A 21,590-nucleotide genomic window follows, 5' to 3' on the forward strand; every position below is an offset into this window, starting at 1 on the left:
GATTAATATCACAAAGGGTAATTTCTCTGTCAATAAATCAATTTGTTTTCCACTCGCCTCGCACTGCTTTCATCAACGTTTACACCACCGTCATGGGCAAGACCTAAGATTGTAGACCTGCACTAGACTGGAACGGACTACAAGACCATCAGCATCGTTAGTTTAACAGCAGATGTAATGTCGAGTTTATTTTGTAATATGTGCTTTTATTTTTTTATACCGATAAAAACCGGAAGTAATGCTGTTAACCGGTACATGTCGCAAAATTGCACTTGTGCACACATGAGTTAAGAAGAGAAGACAAAGCAAGAAAGTAAGAAGAAAGGCGTCAGCACTGTAAAGGTACAACGATTGTCTCCGTTAAATATTATCCCGTTGGTTGAGAAGCAGGCTTCAGTGGTCAGTATTGCTCTGTATGTATACCTTCTTTATATTAGCTTCAGTGCTAAGCGGCGCTATTTTCATTGTAATATTTGTAATGTAATTAGAAACTGGTGTATCATGTTGTAATTGTATTAATGTTCGGAATAAATCAACGCCACTACTGCCTTCTACTTGTGGTATGGAGCACAGACGTACATTGCAGAGTCAGACTCCAACTCACGGATTGGCCGTAACATCCGTCAAGCTGTCCGCCATCTTGCGGCAGTCATGTGTCCAGACGTCGTATAATGTATGTAAATTAGGAAGTTAAAAACAATCACAAACTGCATCCTGTAATTGTTCTAAAATTATATTCATTGCTACATGTTATGTTTCCAGTGAAAACATATGTCAGACAGTCGTTTTATTCTTCACAAACACGCCTTTATTGCAATCAGGTAGGACATCAGCTAATGACAGACACCTGCGTAGACACAGCATCGAGCGCTACTGCCGACTGGCGCTGACGAGACGCCGGGCCGCCATCTTGGAGTGGTGATCCGCTCCACTCAGTGCAATTCATTTGGCAGGAGCAATGAACTGTCAGCGCATTTAATTCATCTTACCTCACTGAATACCACTAATTTTCACACATTTTTTTCTTTTACGTGTAGCTATGATAAAGGACACATGTTTTATTATTCATAGTTTGCTTAACAGTAATAGAATATTCTTATATGCTACAAGCAGTGTTGGGTTAGTTACTGAAAACCAGTAACTAGTTACAGTTACTAGTTACTTTCTTTCAAAAGTAACTCAGTTACTAACTCAGTTACTTACACCAAAAAGTAATATGTTACTGTGAAAAGTAACTATTTAGTTCCTTTTTCTTTTTTTTTCTTTTTTTTTTAAAAGCTCCCATTAATGCCCTTTTATCCTTCATTTCAATACTGTTATTGCACTGGAGAATAATACAATGTGTTGATCGACTTGACATGCATTTGCATCACTGAACTCTGCTAAGCAATGTGGTCTACATACAACACACAAAGACAAAGATATGTTTCAAAGGGCCAATTTATTTCAGGCCAGAACAAATTGACAAAACTATTTTAAATAGCTGCAACATAACATACATAAGTAACAAACAGCATAATAACAACATAGCTGTAAACCTGGCTTCACCTAAGGAAGGCACACGTGACATACACAAAGCCTAACCCGGCAGATTTGAATTGTTGTTTTGGGCAGTAGATAGGATCTTTGATTCAAGACACAACTTACATTCAACTAAAATGTTCTTTTTTTTGTGCTCGACAAAAGAAAATAAGTGAGAATATCTCCATGTTGTTAGTAAACACAGACACGCAGACACACACAGAGCGCGCCTCCGGCTTGTGACACAAGAAGAATCAGAAGGACGACACCGCAGCGCTCCAATAAAACACACTCAGATCTTCTGTTTCTAGCCGATACTACATAAAAAAATAACGTAAAATAACGTAGTAACGCATCATGTAGTAACGTTAACTGAGTTACTGAATATAAAAAATAACGCGTTAGATTACTAGTTACTGCCGAAACTAACGCCGTCACAGTAACTTTGTAACGCGTTAGTCCCAACACTGGCTATAAGTGACCAGACGTCCGAGATCAAAACTGGGAATATAATCCCAGAGAAGGGGGAAAAAAACGGTCAGCTATTTTTAAGTTCAAGAAACAATATGATTAGGTTATATATACATGCATATATCCTACATAAACAATGTATGAATACATTAGATATTTATATATCTTAGGGACCTATAGACTGTATCTCTGTTGCTGCAGCAGCAGAGAGTTTATTCTGTCTTGATATTTTGTATTGCATTCTTCCCTTAAATGATAATGTTTACAGTGATTGTTTTATATGTATTTTTTATGTATGTCTCTTTGGATAAAAGTCCCACACATTTCACAAAGGTGGGCTACACAAAATTGGGTTGGAATAGCTAGACTAAATTTAGACTTGTATAATACTGTATAGCCACTGTCCTTCTGATTGTTTAGTTAGATAAATAAATAATAAATGATAAATGGGTTATACTTGTATAGCGCTTTTCTACCTTCAAGGTACTCAAAGCGCTTTGACAGTATTTCCACATTCACCCATTCACACACACATTCACACACTGATGGCGGGAGCTGCCATACAAGGCGCTAACCAGCAGCCATAAGGAGCAAGGGTGAAGTGTCTTGCCCAAGGACACAGATAACATATATTAACCCCCCCCCTACAGAATCTGGCCTGTGGTCCTAACTTTTACCCCTGTTGGCTTTTACAATCTGTATCTTCATAATTTATTTCTACTTTATGTTATTCAAGTATGACATTTGTCAATGTAATTAATTTCATTGAGAAGCAATTCTATTATGGTCATACTCTTGTTCGCTAGCGGCTGCGATTTCAGTACTATTGGAGATCTTTGCTCCTTCTCAACTCTGTGGTTATATTCTTTTCACAAAATACAACCAATAGCACGTTAATGTTAAATCTTACTAGTGAAAAGTAACCCCCCGATCCCTATTTTCAACTGACCGCTCATTTGAGTAGGAAAACGCTGAACACCAGCCCCGGTATCTCAGGTTTTCTACCTGTCAACTGTCAGTTTAGGCTGCTCGTCGGCTCCTCGTCACCACTTCAAGATGGCGGCCGAATTTCTCGCGTTACAGCAGCTAATGCTGCGTCTACTTATAACGACACCTGGTGGTTTGTTCTTCTCCGCTATATATACTTAAGCAGTCACCCACACACATGAGCCTAGCGTGCCCTCTAGTGGCTCTATTATGTACAACAACTATCACCACACTGGTGTCAACATTTACTAAATATATATATATATATATATATAGATATATATTTCCTCTCCATGGAGACCTATAACAATACTACGATTCTTGACACACCTTTAATGTGCTATTTCTTTATTTAAAAAAAACCATTGCTGTCACATTGACTTGTACTGGCTGCGCGCTGTAGCAGCCAATGTAAGCGACGTGCCTACCTTGCGGCCATTTTAGCAGGGGCCACTTTTCCCTCCAAGACAGCATGTTGTGTACATTAGAAGTAAATCGTGACTTGTTAATCTTAATCGATTTTCTTGCCGTTTACTTTATTTAAAAACACATTTTATTTATTGTTTTGTGTAACAAAAATCCTACCCACTTTCCGTTGGCACGCAGTTAATTGACGTACTTAGGGATCTCTATAAGGAGAGCGCATGACTGCCGCAAGATGGCGGCCGTGCTGATGTTAAGACAGTGGGCGGACACTGGCGCCGCGGGGTCTATAAAGTGTATATGATGTAGATTGGCGTGGATAGAAAGTATGTCTAATGAACTGTAGTCTCGCATCTGATCTGTGTGGTTGGTACCTATTTATTTAAAGTTCAAAATGATAGTGGTGGAAGCGGGTAAATATTGCATGCGTCATTTCCGGTATTATGTGCACAACACACAATGGGTTTGGAACGGCATTACATTGTCACAACTCGCACTAAGTACGTTTTCTATATAATCCACATATTGAAGTACAACTTCAAAAGCACAAAAATTGCAATACCGCACAAACTAGCAATATGTTGATTCATTAAAAAAATGCAAATAGCCATCCTTTTGTGACATGCTTTCCCAGTAACCTACAAATACCGTACTTTTTTAGTGTATCAACCCACCAATGTTTGTTCCACATTAATGCTACTGAACCTTAAAAAAATAAGTGAATATCAGCTAGTGAAAATGTAAATTTGTGTAAAATCGTATATCATTTGGCTTTTAGAATATTTTCCAACTATTATAGTAGCTGTGAATATTTTACTTAACAGAAACTAAACTTTTAATTTGTAGGGGGGAACAAATACATTAGAGGCCATCACAAAATTATTTGGGCATCCTGGCAGCTTTTTATTAGCAAATTGGTCACAAGGAGCAAACAAGTGTGCAGAGAATCAGGAAAAACAAACAGGAGCAACTTTAACTTAGACTAAATGTACAACATCACACCGTTAGAGCAGCACGCCACAAACTAGCACGTGTGGAGCTACTGAACCACACCCCTTTTTCAACGCCTGCGTCAAAACTTACCAAACCTTACCAGGCTGCGCGCACACACTCGCACACATTTCTGTCTGCCGGGTTCCCACAGAGGGAAGTAAAATGCTTCTTTATAAAAGAAAAGTTCTATAACTGTACAGAACATATACACACTGTCAAGAGAGCGAGCACAGGAGGAAGGGAAATCTTGTCCAGAAGACAGACTCCTCGGCGCTTCTCTCCCGTGACGCATCCTTCACTAAGCCCGCTTCAGAACCCCCTGGACCCGAAACAAGTCACCCGCTTCCCTCCGTCCCTCTCGTGGACAGACGAGTGAGCCGAGAGCAGGAGGGCACCAACTTTCCCGGTCTGACAGTTGGACTACAGGTCCTGGTGTCACCTGGCCCGCTCTGCCGATCCAGTCCACTTAGCAGGAAGTGGTGCATGCGGGGGTCTGTCACATACGGCCCCCGTTTTTTTTTTTTGTAAAAGGGTTCTGAGTCTCAGCCAGAGTCGGACTCGCTGGTGTCTGAAGAAGAGGACGAGGAGGAGGATGAGGACGAGTCTGAGGAGGAGCTGCTGGCGCTGAGGCGTGACGGCTGAGTGCTGGACTCGGTGGCAGGTTTCTCCACTATGAAAGAAAAGATCAAATGTGATGATTGACACACAAGGACAGTCGTGCGAGAAGCGGGGGAGGGGCGCCTTACACTTGGCTTTTTTGGGCTTCTTCCCAGAGTTGAGCTGCCCGCTGACGTCCATCAGCCTTCTTTCCAGCTCCAGTTGTTTCTCCAGTGCCAGCTCCTCACGAGACTTTCCGGCACTGTTTTTAATTGCTTGAGGAAAAGACACCAAAAGTTAACCATCTGTTTGAGCTTCCAGGCTCTTGTCGTTGTATTCCTTCGGCTCACCGTAGGGCTTGCGGGGCTTCTTCCTCAGACACGTCATGACGTATCGCTCCAGCTCCCGCAGAGTCGACGGCTTCAGCGTCTCAAAGTCTATCTCGATCTCCTCGGGGTTGGTGTCTCGGAGCGACGGCTCACGTGATTGGATGATGTAGACTACGCGACCCAGCTTCTCGCCGGGAAGCTTGTTGATGTCGAGGCTGAGCTGACGCTTCTCGTCGTACGACATGGGCGCAGTCTCCTCCTCCTCATCGGAGTCGAAATGAGGGATTATGGGCTCCGAGAGAGCTTGAGGTATGTTGAACATCATGCTTCCCTTTTTGGACCTAGGGAGGAGCAAAGGTGGAGACTGGTTAGGACACTGTCATCAACCAGCACTAACAACATTCTCCAGCAGGTGTCAGTACTCACTTGCTCTTTTTCTTGCTCTGAGCCTTTTTGATTGGCATGAGAGATAGGCCCCCTGCTTTGCTGCTCTTGGTTTTGGAAGCTTTGGCTTTGGGTGGCTTGGCCGCTTTAATCTGCATCAACTCCTCGTCCATCTTCCGATGCTTCTCGCTCTTCTTCTTCTTCTTTTTGTCTTTCTTTTTCTTGGGCTTAACAATGGGGCCTTGGGAGAGAGCAGTAAGCTGCTCGTGGACAGCTTTTAGCTGAGGAGAAAGGTCACAAGGCGAGGGTCAGTCAGCCGTTAGCGAGATGTGGCGGACGTTTCCTGCACACCTGTTCCTGCAGCTCGGCCAGGCGGTTGGCCCGCTCCTCCTCAGAGTCAGAACTCGGGCTGCTCTCACTCTCGCTTTCCTCACTGGTCAGCTCGCTCTCAGACGACGAGGAAGATGATGATGAAGATGAAGACGAGGAGCTCGGAGGTGCTGGCTGCTCATCCGGCATCTTGGCGAAGCAGAACTCAAACACATCCTGGTGGAGATTGCCAAACATCAACTTTGTGCACTGAAACGGCGGCTTTCATTTTCGGCAACGTGGTGTATTACACACCTAGGGCTGGGCTGAAAACTATTGCGATACAAGTTTTTTATACTGATCGATAATTATTGATATTTATGACCTATGGGAAATATGGACCAGGAAAAAACAGTTAAATGTAAAAAAATGTATTTCAAATGTAACCTTTCTTATATTATAATCCCAGCAGCTATCAAGGCAAAATAAATGTCAACACAACCATGGAAAACAAGATATTTTGTAAAATCACATTAAGGTGCCAAAATAAGGGGTAATGCAAACATCAAAACCTCAGAATAGCAATTTTTTTTGCAGGTTTACTGTCAGGAAGGTTACATGGTATGTGTAACATTTAATTAGGTCTTATTATTCAAGTAAGAAAAGAATGTGATGTTATGCAGTAAAAATTATTTTTTTAAAGTAGCAAAGTTTATAATTTTTTCTAGACAGTCTTAAACTTGAGTTCCTACATGTTTCCGTACATCAAGATAGGGAATGGTTGAGGGTTGAAAAAAGATGAAGACTAGGGTTCGTTTGACAGAATCCAACAAACTGCCATACTGTCATGGTGACTCTTCCTGCTTTATCCACACTTTCTTTGTTCTCTGCAGCACTCGTTTTGACTTTCTCTTCTCACTCCGTGCAGAGAATCAACAGCAAGATAGCATAACAAAACTTAATAGTGGATGCGCGTTTGGCTGTTTGACGTGTCCCTCCCAGTCTTCACTAATCACTTCCTGTTTTGATAGGTTGCTTTTGTTCACGCAACTAAACATGCTTTGTTCAGAGCGTTTTATCGAACGCATTTTTTTTATTGCTATCCATTACGTGTCTATCGCGTCATATTGATATCGTTTTATCGACCCAGCCCAGCCCTAAATACACGGTCAAGTTACCTGGAGCTTTCGAGCCATGGCCACCACGTCGTGATCAGGGGGGTTGTACTTGTAGCAGTTGGAGAACATCAGCCTGACATCTGCGGCTAGCTGTTGAGCGTTGACGTACTCTCTGCCGTCCATCTTCCTCTGCGGACAGTTCAGAATGTAAGACGTTTAAAGTAACAACACAGATGAAAACTGAGGGTGCCATCTACCTTGATGGTACTGAGGTCCATGGGCTGCTTGATAATTTCGTGGTAGTCATGGAGACCAAGCGAGGATGCATCCACAGGCTTGTAGAAAGGCCAGGCGTAGGCTGCGTGCTTCTTTGACAGCAGCTCCTTCAGGACCCCGCTGCAGTAGCGCAGCTGGGGGCTCAGCTTGCTGCGGCGAGTCGGCGTTGGCAAGATGGAGTCGGGCAGATCCTTGTTAGGGGGCTTGATGGGCCGTCCGCTCACTCCTCGCCTGCAGCCCCCAGGTGCTTTACCACCCATCGTGACTGCACCGTGGCCTGCACTCATGCCCAAGCCCTGGCTGAAGCCCAGGCCTGGACTGAGGCCCAGATCCTGACTGAGGCCCAGTTCAGAGTTGTGCTCCACTCCTAAAGCACTGAGAGTGAGTGGAGAGTCAAGCCCCACGCCCATACCCAACCCCATACTCATACCCATGCCACTCATGATGGGCATGGCTACTGTGGTGGGTGTAGTCGTGTCTGCTTTCCTCTTGACGCCTTTTTTCTGTGACAAAAAAACAAGAGGCGTCAGACAGTTCAGCTTTATTGTTCCCATCTTCTCTGTGGACTCTCACCTTGGTAGTGGGCTGCGTGGGGGGCAGGCCAGTCATGGAGGGGATGCCGTGCTCACTCGGCATTGTGAGCTGCAGGCTCTTGGTCAAGATGGTCTGCGGAGGGATTGAGATGATGCATTCAGGGGTCTCTGGAGTGGGCGGCGAGTACGCCGACTGAGAGACCGCTGGCACCTGGTGAGCGGTGGTCACTCCTCCTGGGACTGAGACCGCAGAGACAATGTTCAAGTTGTTTGTTGAAAGCTGTCTACCGTCCGCATTCACTGGTACTCACCTTTGCCACGCCTCCCAACTTTCATTTGCCTACTGCGCGCAGGTGGGGGGGCCAGCTCAAACTCCTCGGGGGGCATCTGGGCCACTTTCTGCAGAAATGCTTTCTCCAGCAACTGGGCCATCAACACGATGTCATCAGATGGCTAGGAGAGGAAAATGTGACAAGTGAGCAGCGTGTTATCCCACATATGGGTCCGGGAAGTAGAATCATTACCTTGTTGTAAATGTAGCAGTTGGTAAACATGGTGTTAAAGTCCTGTATGCATTCACTGGCACTGGCGTAGAAGTTATTCTCTAGCCTCCTCTTAATGGTGCCCATGTCCATGGGCGTCTTGATGATCTTGTGATAATCCTGCAAAGAGACATGAAGAATCACAACACTGCGTTTAAATGGCGGGGCTACTTGAGGAGGTACTCACAGGCAGATTGAGCTTGACTGCGTCTACGGGCTGGTGGAAGGGCCAGGCAAAGTGATGGCGCCACAAAGACTTCAGCAAGACCTTCTGCAGGAACTGGAGCTGGTTGGTCATCTTCCCCGCACGGCCCACGTCTTTCGCCACTGGCTGCAGGGTACCAAAGTGAGTCGTCTGGTTGTACAGAGGAATCCCAGGACTCTCAAAGCCCTCGTAAAGCAGGGACGGTTTCCGGATTCGTTTTGCAGCTGTGCCAGAACCCTGGTCCATTGCTGTGAGCCCCATTATGCCAACCTCAACCCCACCATGGGAGCTGCGGAGAGCACAGTGTAGCATCTTAGCAGGGCTGACATGTGGTGAGTCGTTTTGTTTCTGCAATAACAATACCCAATTCCCTGCTTTTAAAAACATACATATTCAATATTCAAACCAAGCGCCAGCTTTAACTGTAGGGAAACAGCGCCCCCTCGCTGGCATACGTCGTAATCGCATCAAGCCACATGGTCCTGTTTAACCCTCACACACCCCCACCCCCTGGAGCTAAGCGGTTTGTTTAGGAGGTGCACGTGTTCAAGTGGGCTTCTACAAAACTTTTAAGCCGGCAGTTCACCCACTATCCATAGACGAGGGGAGCTTCGGTTGCCATGTTACAGACATGACTCAACTACTCTAACACAAATGCATTGAGGATGCAGACTTTTTAGTTTTCAGGTAGCGCTTAGATGCTACACATCTTGTCACAGAAACTGATGGATTGACAATTTAATGTGGGTTTCAGGAGCCCGGGTTCTGTTTACTGTTATTTGTGTTTAGTGCTACATAGTACTACATTAGTAGTAGTTAGTATACAAGCCATTGTGTTCCTCCATCACTTAAAAGTGCACTGTTTTTAATCGATTACACCAAATTTTGAATGATACAGCATCTGGAAACATTTTGTCAGTTAGTGTGCTTTATTGTTTTAATAAGGTACAACATAAGACAAAAACTTGGTGTGAAACATGTGCTTGAGCAAAGTAGTAAACACAAGTGGGGTAATAAAACATTGACTAGTTTGAGTGACACTGGGCTCTGTAACCAAGCAACCGGCCACCAAAACTAACACCACCACTCATGTGGTGGTCCAGATAGATCATTAGCTTTTGGTTAAATGAAGTCACTGCAGCAAAGTAAACACTCCGATGACAACAATGCCTTGTCATCACATGCTAAAGCAGTTTCGATCTAAGACAAGCCCTTCCAACGCCCAGCAATGGTGGCACATTGGCGGTGGCAAACGGGTCACGACCGTTAAAAGGGTTAGGGTGCGCTAATGCTAGCTAACACGGCGAGCAGCAGCCGTTGACTTGAGTAGCTGCTAACATGGCGCCGGCGTCATGCTAACACGGCCCAAATGTGTACACTTTTAAGTCCTTCGTCATTAACTCTTGCGCTTTAATTTGCATTCCGCTCAACGCTACTGTTTGAGACATGTCGGCACCCCCAGAACATCGACATCAAACGCTCGTCAAAATGAGGGCGCCGTATGAGACAAGAGTTCAAAATATTGCCTCCGACGGGAAGCTTAGAGTCAAGTTTACCAGTAGATACCTGTCAATGAGCGGGTTAACGGCCATATCCATCAGGATGGATCCGGATTGTGTTTAACTAAAGTCAAGCCAGGATCCGGTTCCGTTCCTCTTCCCGTTTTTATAACCGGCTCCCTCCTGTGGCGACGTCCGTCTCTTCTGCTTCGTGAAAATGGCGCCCGCCTGGGTACACCCGCTCTTTTATAGACCGACAACGACCCCCATTGGCCGAGCGCGCTCCTCACGTCCACGCCCTCTGCGTTCCTATTGGCTCCTGACGTTGCCCCTCACGTCACCACACCCAAAGACCCCGAACAGCCTGTGAAGTCTTTGAAACCCCCAAATTCAAAGCGGTTGCTTTGCTGTTAAAGTGGGGACAACCGTTGGTGACTAACATAGGTTGTTTTGGGCTTAAATATATGACTTTGCTTCCCATTTCCCAAGGACGTTGAGCGCATTTCTACACAGCTTACATTACGTGAATGTATGCAAAACCAAAGCGGCCGTTGGCCAATAGACAAACAACGCGGGCTTTCGGGGTTACATACGCAATCCCATTGGTTGAGCTTTCGTGTCACGCGCACGTCCAAGCACTGTGGCCCCGCCCCTTCTACTAGAAGAGCCGCATTTTACTGTCACAGACGGGCGCCGGTCGCCATCTTTAAACACGACGACAACAAGCTAAATCGTCGAATTTTGAGCAGGTATCACAATAAACCATCACCTGACACACCGAAACGCGATGTACTCGTAACAGACGCATTAAAACTACACCAAAAGTCGTGTTTCGTCGTAGGTTTAAGACGAAACAGCACAGTCGAACAGTCCCGCGTGGCAAACAAAGGTAATAACGGGTGGAAAAACACTACGTCTTTAACCATTGCGATGCCAGACGGCAGCGAAATTAGCCCTTATGGCAGATGGAACGACAAGCTGACAGCGCAGTTTCTTCAAAGACTTCAAGCTACATATAACGCCTCTTTGACGTTTGTAAGAGCCCGTTAAAAAATACGTTCACTTTTGATGTGACAAGTCTTCACAAAATGTCAGTCAGCTCAGCAAAAACTATCCAAAACAAACTCTTTCCAAAGTGAAAATGTTGAGTCAATCACATACACCCATCCCCCACTCCAAGGTTAGAGACTCTCGACAATGTCACTCAAACATGCCGTGAAAAGTAGAACTCAATCTAGACAGTGTCAGAAAAATGTCCAGCCAACGTTGTAGAAAATCTCACTTTGTGATGCAAAAATTAAGTAATAAAAAACAAGTAAATGTAAAAAGTATACCACCAAAGTCCTAATGTTCAAATAAAGACAAATGACGATTGTTAAATCCAAAGACCCTGCAAAATCTGTCGTCAAAATATCTTCTTGTCTTCCACCTGGATAGTTTTTAACCAACACATTGCCTCCAACATGTCCGCCTTCTTCTCCCATTCTCGAAGACGGGTGGGGGAGGGGAGTCACGTGACGAGACCGCGCCAAGGACGTGGCACTCAAACTAAACCGAACAAAGAGATCCATGACGTGCCCTTTTCGTGGGGGGAAAACGTCCCACTCGCGTCTGCCACGAATCACTTCTTGATGAAATCGTTAACTTTGAAAAATATGGTCGCTAAAAACGTCCGAACAAAGACCATACTTTTTTCCGCCGGGCTTGTCTCTCAGCGATTGGACAGGGGTGATCACGTGACAAGGCAGTTTTAAGCCTTGCCGCTGGCGTGGTTAACTCCGACGCTGCTTTCTGTCAAATTCTTCTTCGACTAAGCGTCCCTAAAAGTTGAAATGTGTACAAGAGTCAAAAAGAAGTTGGAGGCGTCCTTTTTCTTCCAAAACATGACTGCTGACGAGCTCGTATGAGGTAGTCACGACGAGGTACTGCGCATGCGTCACGGCAATGGCTGCTTGAAAGGCGCCGCTCTCTTCCGTGCAAAAACCGCAAACACGAAGCGCCTCCTGGGAGGAGGAGGAGGAGGTGGGATTTTTCAACATGCGTAGTAAGCGCTTGAGTCTGCGATGAAAATATTTTTCTATTTAAAAAACAAAACATATCATTTGATTCTCGAGAAGCTATACATATATTTTTCACATGTTCATGTAATTTAAATGACAAAACAAAACGTGTATGAACGGAAACAGTCCTCAAAAAGCAGACACTAACATCCTCAAGTTTGCATTAATTATTCTTAATCATATGTAGTTGCTGGTCAGTGTATCTTAAGTGTACCATAAAATATGTACACCTTGAAAATTATTCAATTTAAACTTGCTGCAATCAGGCAAACGAGACTAAAAAACCAACTGCATGAGAGAAATGCTGCAAGCTGACAGAAGTTAGTGGAGCAGATCTACCTACACTAACATTAACTATGTTAAACAGTTGATTGATTGATTGAAACTTTTATTAGTAGATTGCACAGTACAGTACATATTCTGTACAATTGACCACTAAATTGTAACACCCGAATATGTTTTTCAACTTAAGAGACTAAAAAAACAACTGCATGAGAGAAATGCTGCAAGTTGACAGAAGTTAGTGGAGCAGACCTACCTACACTAACATTAGCTATGTTAAACAGTTGATTGATGGATTTAAACTTTTATTAGTAGATTGCACAGTACAGCACATATTCCGTACAATTGACCACTAAATTGTAACACCCGAATACGTTTTTCAACTTGTTAAGAGACTAAAAAACAACTGCATGGGAGAACTGCTGCAAGTTGGCAGAAGTTAGTGGAGCAGACCTACTTACACTAACATTATCTACATTAAACAGTTGGTTGATTGATCGAAACTTTTATTAGTAGATTGCACAGTACAGTACATATTCCGTACAATTGACCACTAATTTGTCACACCCGATTAAGTTTTTCAACTTGTTTAGAGTCTAAAAAACAACTGCATGAGAGAAATGCTGCAAGTTGACAGAAGTTAGTGGAGCAAACCTACCTACACTAACATTAGCTATGTTAAACAGTTGATTGATGGATTGAAACTTTTATTATTAGATTGCACAGTACAGCACATATTCTGTACAATTGACCACTAAATTGTCACACCCGATTAAGTTTTTCAACTTGTTTAGAGTCTAAAAAAACAACTGCATGGGAGAAATGCTGCAAGTTGGCAGAAGTTAGTGGAGCAGACCTACCTACACTAACATTAGCTATGTTAAACAGTTGATTGATGGATTGAAACTTTTATTATTAGATTGCACAGTACAGTACATATTCCGTACAATTGACCACTAAATTGTAACACTCGAATAAGCTTTTCAACTTGTTTAAGTCGGGGTCCACGTTAATCAATTCATAACATTGTAAAATATATTTAAAATGCTTAACAAAGACATAGAAAATACATTTTTATACCGCTAACTTTTTGTAGGTGTCTTTAAAGACTGACATTCCTAAAGGTCTGGCTTCCCTGACAGCCTGGAAGATTTGCATTGTGTGCTCCTAACTTGCAGCATTTCTCAAATGCAGTTGTTTTGGGGGTCTGCATGGGGGAGGCGCATTTGCAGCATTTGTGTTTGATCTTGCAGCGTTTATGTGATTGCAGCATTATGCCTTTGCAGGGCCATGAGGTGGCGACCTGTCCAGGGTGTACGCTGCCTTCCGGTCGAGTGCAGCTGGGATAGGCTCTAGCACCCCTGCGACCCCGAGAGGGACAAGCGGTAGAAAATGGATGGTGGGATTTGTTTTATGATGTTTGTGGATCGTTATGTTTAAGTGTATTATTAAGAAGTGTGCTCGGCTGCAATGTATTAAAATAAACTGAAGCCTCGATGTTGTGCTTTATGTGTCAGGTCCAGTCTCCACCAGCAGTGAAGGAAAAATGGGGCTTGGAAGATGACGTCACAATCAGCCGTCTCTGACTCATCACCGGTGTGTGTCTCTCATTGCGTCAGTCACTTGCCACACTCTCAATCCCACTCATCCAAAATTGAAAGCAGTCTTCTCCTTAAAAACACACCATTGAAGCGAGTAATAGCGATTTCTACTATTAAAGTTAAGTTTGATAGTCACACACACACTAGGTGTGGTGAAATTACCCTCTGCATTTGACCCATCCCCTTGTTCCACCCCCTGGGAGGTGAGGGGAGCAGGAAGCGTCAAATTTGATGCTTGAAAACGGCACATTTGCTGCTTGCTCGGGCTGTGCTGTACAAGTAGAATTTATGGAGACAGGATCTTAAGACAGAACATCAGTTTAGACGTAAACAAACAAATGACTGTTGAGCAAACAGTGATGTAATCACGAAACCATGCAAAACAATGTGGGCCGAAATGCAACGACACTTCATTATACTCTCAAAGTGAGCTATTTCCATCTGAATGGACGAGCGTATCCGTGCAGTGTTTCATTCTCGCCCTGACAAAGCAGCTATGACACAGGAAAGTCTGGATCCAGCAGATTACACAAGATTAACGTGCTTCCTAATCCAGAAGCTAACCTCATTTGTCACGTATATGTCTCTGTGCCCCCAAAAAACTTGTGATTTGTGACTTACAACTAGTTGAATGACCTTGTGCATGGCCTGAGGGGGTTTGTATCGCTTTCACTGGCACTAAGCAATTTTGAGGAGGGTGGCAGGAACCCTGCCACACAAAACCTACAAATGTGCTGACTTGCTTGTAGACGTCACTTCCCTCTCTCCCCATTCGTTACAAAGATGTACGTCAATGCTAACTCCTACATGCAATTACTGCTATCATAGCAGAAGCTGCAAAACAACAACAACAAAAGTTTTGTCTGAGGAGACAAACAAATAAAAAGGGAGGCCACCTGGATAAAAGGACAGTCAAGGATCAACATTGGCCCGGCTTTCACTTGCTGGCATGAGCTCAACAAATATGAGGAGGGATTTCAGACCCTTGGCTCTGTTCCTGCTTTACTAGCACAAAAAGTACCTTTCGATGCTCAAATCACAATGGCAATGCTAATGTTAGCTATCGGATATTTGCTCTGTAATAAATAGCCAGCAGCTTCATAGTTCCACGCTGACACGACCAGCCACGCAAGAAACGCAAAAGTACTGTATAAAGAAAAAAACAATGCGACGACTGCAAACCTCAAATATAAAGTTTAAATAAAATATGCAGGTTCTTACTGTGGAAAGATCAGTCATACTGGATCATTGTGGCATTATCTTGTCAGTTTGTATGACCGTGACAGTAGTTTCTGATGATTTATGACCAGAGATGTCCGATAATGGCTTTTTTGCCGATATTCCGATATTGTCCAACTCTTAATTACCGATACCAATATCAACCGATACCGATATATACAGTCGTGGAATTAACACATTATTATGCCTAATTTTGTTGTGATGCCCCTCTGGATGGATTAAACAATGTAACAAGGTTTTCCAAAATAAATCAACTCAAGTTATGGAAAAAAATGCCAACATGGCACTGCCATATTTATTATTGAAGTCACAAAGTGCATTATTTTTTTTAACATGCCTCAAAACAGCAGCTTGGAATTTGGGACATGAGGAGGTTGAGGTGGGGAGGTAGGAGGCAGCGGGGGGTGTATATTGTAGCGTCCCGGAAGAGTTAGTGCTGCAAGGGGTTCTGGGTATTTGTTCTGTTGTGTTTATGTTGTGTTACGGTGCGGCTGTTCTCCCGAAATGTGTTTGTCATTGTTGTTTGGTGTGGGTTCACAGTGTGGCGCATATTTGTAACAGTGTTAAAGTTGTTTATACGGCCACCCTCAGTGTGACCTGTATGGCTGTTGACCAAGTATAATTTGCATTCACTTATGTGTGGAAAAAAGCTGAGATATTATGTGACTGGGCCGGCACGCAAAAGCAGTGCCTTTAAGGTTTATTGGCGCTCTGTACTTCTCCCTACGTCCGTGTACACAGCGGTGTTTTATAAAGTCATACATTTTTCTTTTTGAAACCGATACCAATCATTTCCGATATTATATTCTAAAGCATTTATTGGCCGATTATATCAGACATCCCTATTTACAACGCTATAATGCGTTAGTCCTCATGGGAAATGAGGTCTTCCTTCAAGCAAAACACTACCGCTTTGGTCCACTGGCTGCGCCAAAATCAACCAAAACTGAAAGTTCTTAAGTGGGAATTTAAAGTCAATATACCCCTGCAACCCCGAAAGGGACAAGCAGTAGGAAATGGATGGATGGATGGATATCCCAAAAGAACAAAACCAGACATTTACACAGAAGCACTGCTGATTTACACAAACAAAATTCTAAAATACTGTACATTTTTTTATTGGTGCTACTAAGAGCCTTAATATTTATAATGATACAAGTAATTTTTTTTGATTAAGATAAGACTCACACACAAAAATATATATTATTTATAAAAATTACATACTTCCACCCCAGATCACACCTCACTCCAACCCACTTCTCCAAAGTGGGCTGGCTCAGGGTGGAGGACAGAGTAAAACAACTTGCACTGAGCCTAGTCTGTAAAATCCGCTACACCTCCCTTAACGTAAATGAGCGCCATAACCACAACACCAGGGGGAGCTCCACTAACCACGTTAAACCCAGATTCCGATCTAACAAAGGTCTTAACTCATTCTCTTTCTATGCCACATCAATGTGGAATGCACTCCCAACAGGTGTAAAAGAAAGGGTATCTCTATCCTCCTTCAAAACCGCACTAAAACAACACCTCCAGGCAACTTCAACCCTAAACTAACACCCTCCCCCTTCCACATCCCACCTCCCCCGGATTGTAAATAACCAAATGTAAATAATCAAATGTATTTCTAATGTATATACTTGTTCTTATGCTATCTGAACTCACTATGTTCTCTGCTCGCTGTACATTTCCTACCAAGTCACACCTACACTGTTTCAATGCCCATTTCTCTGATGATGCAATTGTTGATGACTGAAGTGCTGTTATCAACCAATCCCTCCTCATCCCACCCCCCGGATTGTAAATAATGTAAATAATTCGATGTATATACTCTGATGATTAACTTGTGTGATGACTGTATTATGATGATAGTATATATTTGTACCATGAATTGATTACGTGGACCCCGACTTAAACAAGTTGAAAAACGTATTGGGGTGTTACCATTTAGTGGTCAATTGTACGGAATATGTACTGAACTGTGCAATCTACTAATACAAGTTTCAATCAATTAATCAAGGAGCTCAACTGATTTGTGTCATCCTTCTAACCCTCCTCAGGTCATGCATCACCTGCCAGAACTCCACCTAATGGCCACTTGAAGCAGTGTTCCTCCCAGGTAATGTAGTTGCAGTATCATATTGAGCCCCCTAAATACTTCCACAGTGCAGTAAGTGTACACACACACACACACACACACACACACAGCTTGAACAAAGTCGGAGTCTAAGCCTGAAGTCTGAGCTGATTTACCTTAAGATGGCAAACTGTTGAGTGTTGGGTTCCAGAAAAGCTGATCTGGGTTCAATCAATCCTAAATATGTTGACTCTGAGTTAAAGGGGAACTGTGCTTTGTTTGAAACTTTGTCTATCGTTCACAATTATTTTGTGAAACAAGCACACATCCATCCATCCATTTTCTACCGCTTGTCCCTTTCGAGGTTGCGCGGGGGTGCTGGAACTTATCTCAGCTGCATTCATGCATTCTTTTTTTTTTTAATGCATTCTAACTCAAGCAAAAGTCAGTTAAAAGTGGAGGTAATGAGAGTTGCTATATTCTGCCAATAAAGTGCTCTAAAAAACATGCCAAAACCTCCATCAACATTTTATACACACACTGTAAGTATATATGTAATAAAGTAACAGGCACATTTATAACAACATTTAATAATGACATATCTTTCTCATTTTAAGCATGTTAATTTAACAGGCACATCACAACATTCGCTTGCTAATCATAGCAGACTTCATGAGAGCCAAGGACTACTACTTTGAGACAAATAGTGATTCAAAAACCTTAGATTTTTAAGCTTGAATATAATGAGGATGCTCTACAAGTTTCAGAACCCATTTGATAAACAGATCCAGCTTAAATATAATACTAAGCTAGGGGTGTTCAAATTTTTTCCACTGAGGGCCGCATTGAAAAATTAAAGCATTTTGATATTTTGTATTTTCAAAACCAATACAATATTTTTTTTTAACCTTAAGGGCTCCTTCCAAGTTTGGTCCCGGCAACCCGCAAGGTTCTCAGTCATTAATTTTTTTTTTTAAATAAGTCATTTAATACACACATAAAACAACAACTTCAAGTCTGTCGATATAGAGTAAAACATGTTTTTATGTTTTATGCCCTATTTGTCAAAGTAAATCTAATTTTTTATGGCAAAAACACTGACTGTGCAACCCCCCCAAATAATTACAAAATGGAATATAATGATGAGTAGTAATTGGAGACTGAAATAGGTCAATAATTCATAACAACATTGATTCATTGTTATTTTTGAGCAATGACAGTTAAAAAAAAATCCCACTAAAATTCTTGGGGATCCAAAGGGGCCCGACTCATTCTACTTGTTTTTTTTAGTAGTATTTTTAAGAATTTGCTGCGGGCCGCTAAAAAATTAGCTGCGGACCGTGTCCAAAGTGTGGCACCATGCAGCAGTAATGTTAAGTGCTAAACAAGAAATACAAACATCAACATAATATAACAATCACTTACTGTCATAGGCGCCGATCTACATTTCTGCCAGTGGGTGCTCGGACGGGCGGTAAATCTGACGCTAGTTTTCTGAGCATGCAGGGTTTTTGCTTGGTGGTGAGAAATAATTTGCCATCAATCCCACATAGGTGCTCGGCATTGTCACCGGCGCCTATGCTTACTGGACAATGTCTGCTCTCACTGGGATGCCGACTAATGAGATGTTTACATCATCCAGTTTATATGAAGAATTATTCATAATCCACCCGGAGGCTAAAAAAAAAAAATGTTCCTTTACATTAGCTCTTAAAATAACAACATGGCTAATACTTGTTTAAATCTTTGGTCACAAGATGTAAATAAAGGATTGTTGGTGGTTTTTTGGATGTTTTTACAGGGTTTTATGGATGTAATAGAGTACTCGCTACATTTTTAGTCACCTCGTACTTGCCATATTTTACGACTTAAAATACTTAAAAAAAAGAAAAACATATGTATTCTTGCCTTACATAAGAACTGAATATTTTGATAGGCCAACTTCTAAAAAACGTGCAGTTTCTCTTTAAGACCACAATAAAATGAATAGCTATAATCAATGGAGCATCGATACTACGATTCACCATACCAACTGGGGATTGAGATATGTGTCTTTCTTTCCCCGGTTGGAACTGAAAGTGTTAATGTGGGTTTATGGTAAGTATTTACTTTTTTTATTATAAGGAAAATCAATACAGTAAAATAATATTGGACTGAAGTGAGAAACAATTACTGCCCAAGCCAATGTGCAAGTTTGATTGCAATAGTTGTGAGTTGTAAGTAAGTGAAGGATTGACACGGAATACAATCCTTTTTTTATTGTGATCTTTGCACCAGGTGAACCATTGATGCATTTGAATTTTTTTCGATTACTGAAATTAATATGGTATTGCTCATTAAGATTATAATAATAAAAAGAGGGGAATAATTTACCTTGACACACATATTTTTTTCTTTGGAGTCTTTTTTTCCTTGTACTATCTATCCTCCATGAAAATGTACTCTATATCAGTTGTCCCCATCCACCGGTCCGTGACACATTTGCTACCGGGCCGCACAGAGACATTAGGCCGAGTGCAGCTGGGCTAGGGTCCAGCCCCCCCGTGATCCCGAAAGGGATAAGCGGTAGGAAAATAGATGGATGTAACAAGCAGACCAGCCAGTAAACCACACCCTCATTCTCTTCCGCTTTCCTCATAGACAGGGGCAAGAACGAGGGTGGGCACGAGACCCAGAAGCCTCATGTTAGCAACCCGTGGCTCCAGAGCCGCTTACGGCTTTTTAGCGCAGCCCTATGGCTCCCTGGAGCATTTAAAAAAATGTATGAAAATAGAAAAAAATATTTTGTGTTTTAATATGGTTTCTGTAGAAGGACAAGCATGACCCAAACCTTCCTTATTGTTAGAAATCCCACTTTTTATATTAAACATGCTTCACTGATGGGAGTATCTGGCGAGCGCTGTTTTGTCCTACTAATTTCTGCAGTTCCTTAAACTCACTGTAGTTTGTTTACATGTACAACTTCCTCCTACGCTGCCACAGAAAGACGTGCTTTATGCCACTCCTTCTTTGTCTCATTTTGTCCACCAAACGTTCTATGCTGTGAATGCACAAAGGTGAGCTTTGTTGATTTTTTGGACTTGTTGCAGTGCTAATCAGGCAAATTTGGTCAGTGCATGACATTTAGGCTAGCTGTATGTGCATATTGCATCATTATGCCTCGTATATGAGCTCATTTCATTTCCTTTACTTACGTCCTCTACATGGTGTGTTTAATTTATATGTGAATTTCTCATGACACATTATCTGTATGTAATATTGGCTGCATTTCTGATAGTTAACATGATGTTGTTCCAGACCACAGCAAACATTACCCAGCTTGAAAAGATTGTAATAAATCCAATGCAATACTTTTTCATAACATGGTCACTACTGCCTAGTTTCTCTTGTTATATTCTTATTTTAGTGTTATATTTTTATTCTCATTGTTGCTTTTTATTTTTATTCTTATTGTAATATTTTTCTATTTTGTTTCGATTTATACTCCCAATATTTACTTTTTACTTTTTAAATTCGATCTCAATTCTGTACACTGCTGCTGGAATTTTAATTTTCCTGAGGGAACTCTCCTGAAGGAATCAATAAAGTACTATCTATCTATCTATCTATCTATCTATTAGAAGAAGACAGCCAGCCGTTTCCTTTACCTACTTTATACCTTTGGCCATTCTAAACCAATCATTTCCAGGAGTTATCTCTCCCTCGGGAAAGCTTCTGTTTTACTAATGTTTTCCAATGTTGTAAAAATGTGTTGAATAAATATTACAAGTCAACATTTCATTCAACAAAGATTTGTGTCAGATTGGCTAATTTGGCTAATATAGAAACTTACATCATGTGTTTCCCTTCATATCTGAGTTATTGTGCAGAAATATGGGGAAATAATTACAAAAGTACACTTCATTCATTAACGGTGTTACAAAAAAGATCAGTTAGAATAATACATAATGTTGGATATAGAGAACACACAAATCCTTTATTTATTGAATCAAAGATTCTGAAATTCTACGACATAGTGAATTTGCAAACAGCTAAAATGATACACAAAGCAAACTATAACCTGCTACCCAAGAATATACAACAATTCTTCTCAAAAAAAGAGGAGAAATATAATCAGAATCAGCTTTATTGTCATTACGCAAGG

At 42.1% G+C, this 21,590-nt stretch overlaps 1 protein-coding gene and 1 long non-coding RNA gene across 3 annotated transcripts; one reads left to right on the forward strand and one right to left on the reverse strand.

Moving 5' to 3' along the window:
* The first annotated feature begins 150 nt into the window (after positions 1–150).
* LOC133577294 (uncharacterized) lies at positions 151–21,581 on the forward strand. Of its 2 annotated transcripts, none has more exons than XR_009811715.2 (4): positions 151–342; positions 13,816–13,928; positions 14,047–14,125; positions 17,430–21,581. It is a non-coding gene; the product is annotated as an uncharacterized lncRNA (long non-coding RNA). The 2 variants fall into 2 exon arrangements; XR_009811713.2 differs by lacking the exon at positions 151–342 and adding an exon at positions 10,875–10,936.
* On the reverse strand, positions 4,282–12,105 carry LOC133577288 (bromodomain-containing protein 2-like). Its single transcript, XM_061930971.2, has 12 exons — positions 10,255–12,105; positions 8,671–8,977; positions 8,466–8,603; positions 8,253–8,394; positions 7,982–8,181; positions 7,390–7,911; positions 7,193–7,321; positions 6,057–6,251; positions 5,748–5,986; positions 5,343–5,662; positions 5,142–5,267; positions 4,282–5,065 (listed from the first exon to the last, which is right to left on the reverse strand). Exons 1-12 carry the CDS (start codon positions 10,284–10,286, stop codon positions 4,938–4,940), a joined length of 2,478 nt encoding a protein of 825 aa, XP_061786955.2. The 5' UTR covers positions 10,287–12,105; the 3' UTR covers positions 4,282–4,937.
* Positions 21,582–21,590: the final 9 nt, after the last annotated feature.

The sequence above is a fragment of the Nerophis lumbriciformis genome, linkage group LG37, assembly GCF_033978685.3.
Source record: "Nerophis lumbriciformis linkage group LG37, RoL_Nlum_v2.1, whole genome shotgun sequence".
Classification (NCBI taxonomy): Eukaryota; Metazoa; Chordata; class Actinopteri; order Syngnathiformes; family Syngnathidae; genus Nerophis; species Nerophis lumbriciformis.

Coding starts and splice junctions, on each gene's coding strand:
- LOC133577288 (XM_061930971.2), bottom strand. CDS start 10,286: ATGGATATGGCCGTTAACCCGCTCATTGACAG. Junction 8,604..8,670: donor CAGTCAAGCTCAATCTGCCT/GTGAGTACCTCC, acceptor GTCTCTTTGCAG/GATTATCACAAGATCATCAA. Junction 5,663..5,747: donor CAGAGCAAGAAAAAGAGCAA/GTGAGTACTGAC, acceptor GCTCCTCCCTAG/GTCCAAAAAGGGAAGCATGA.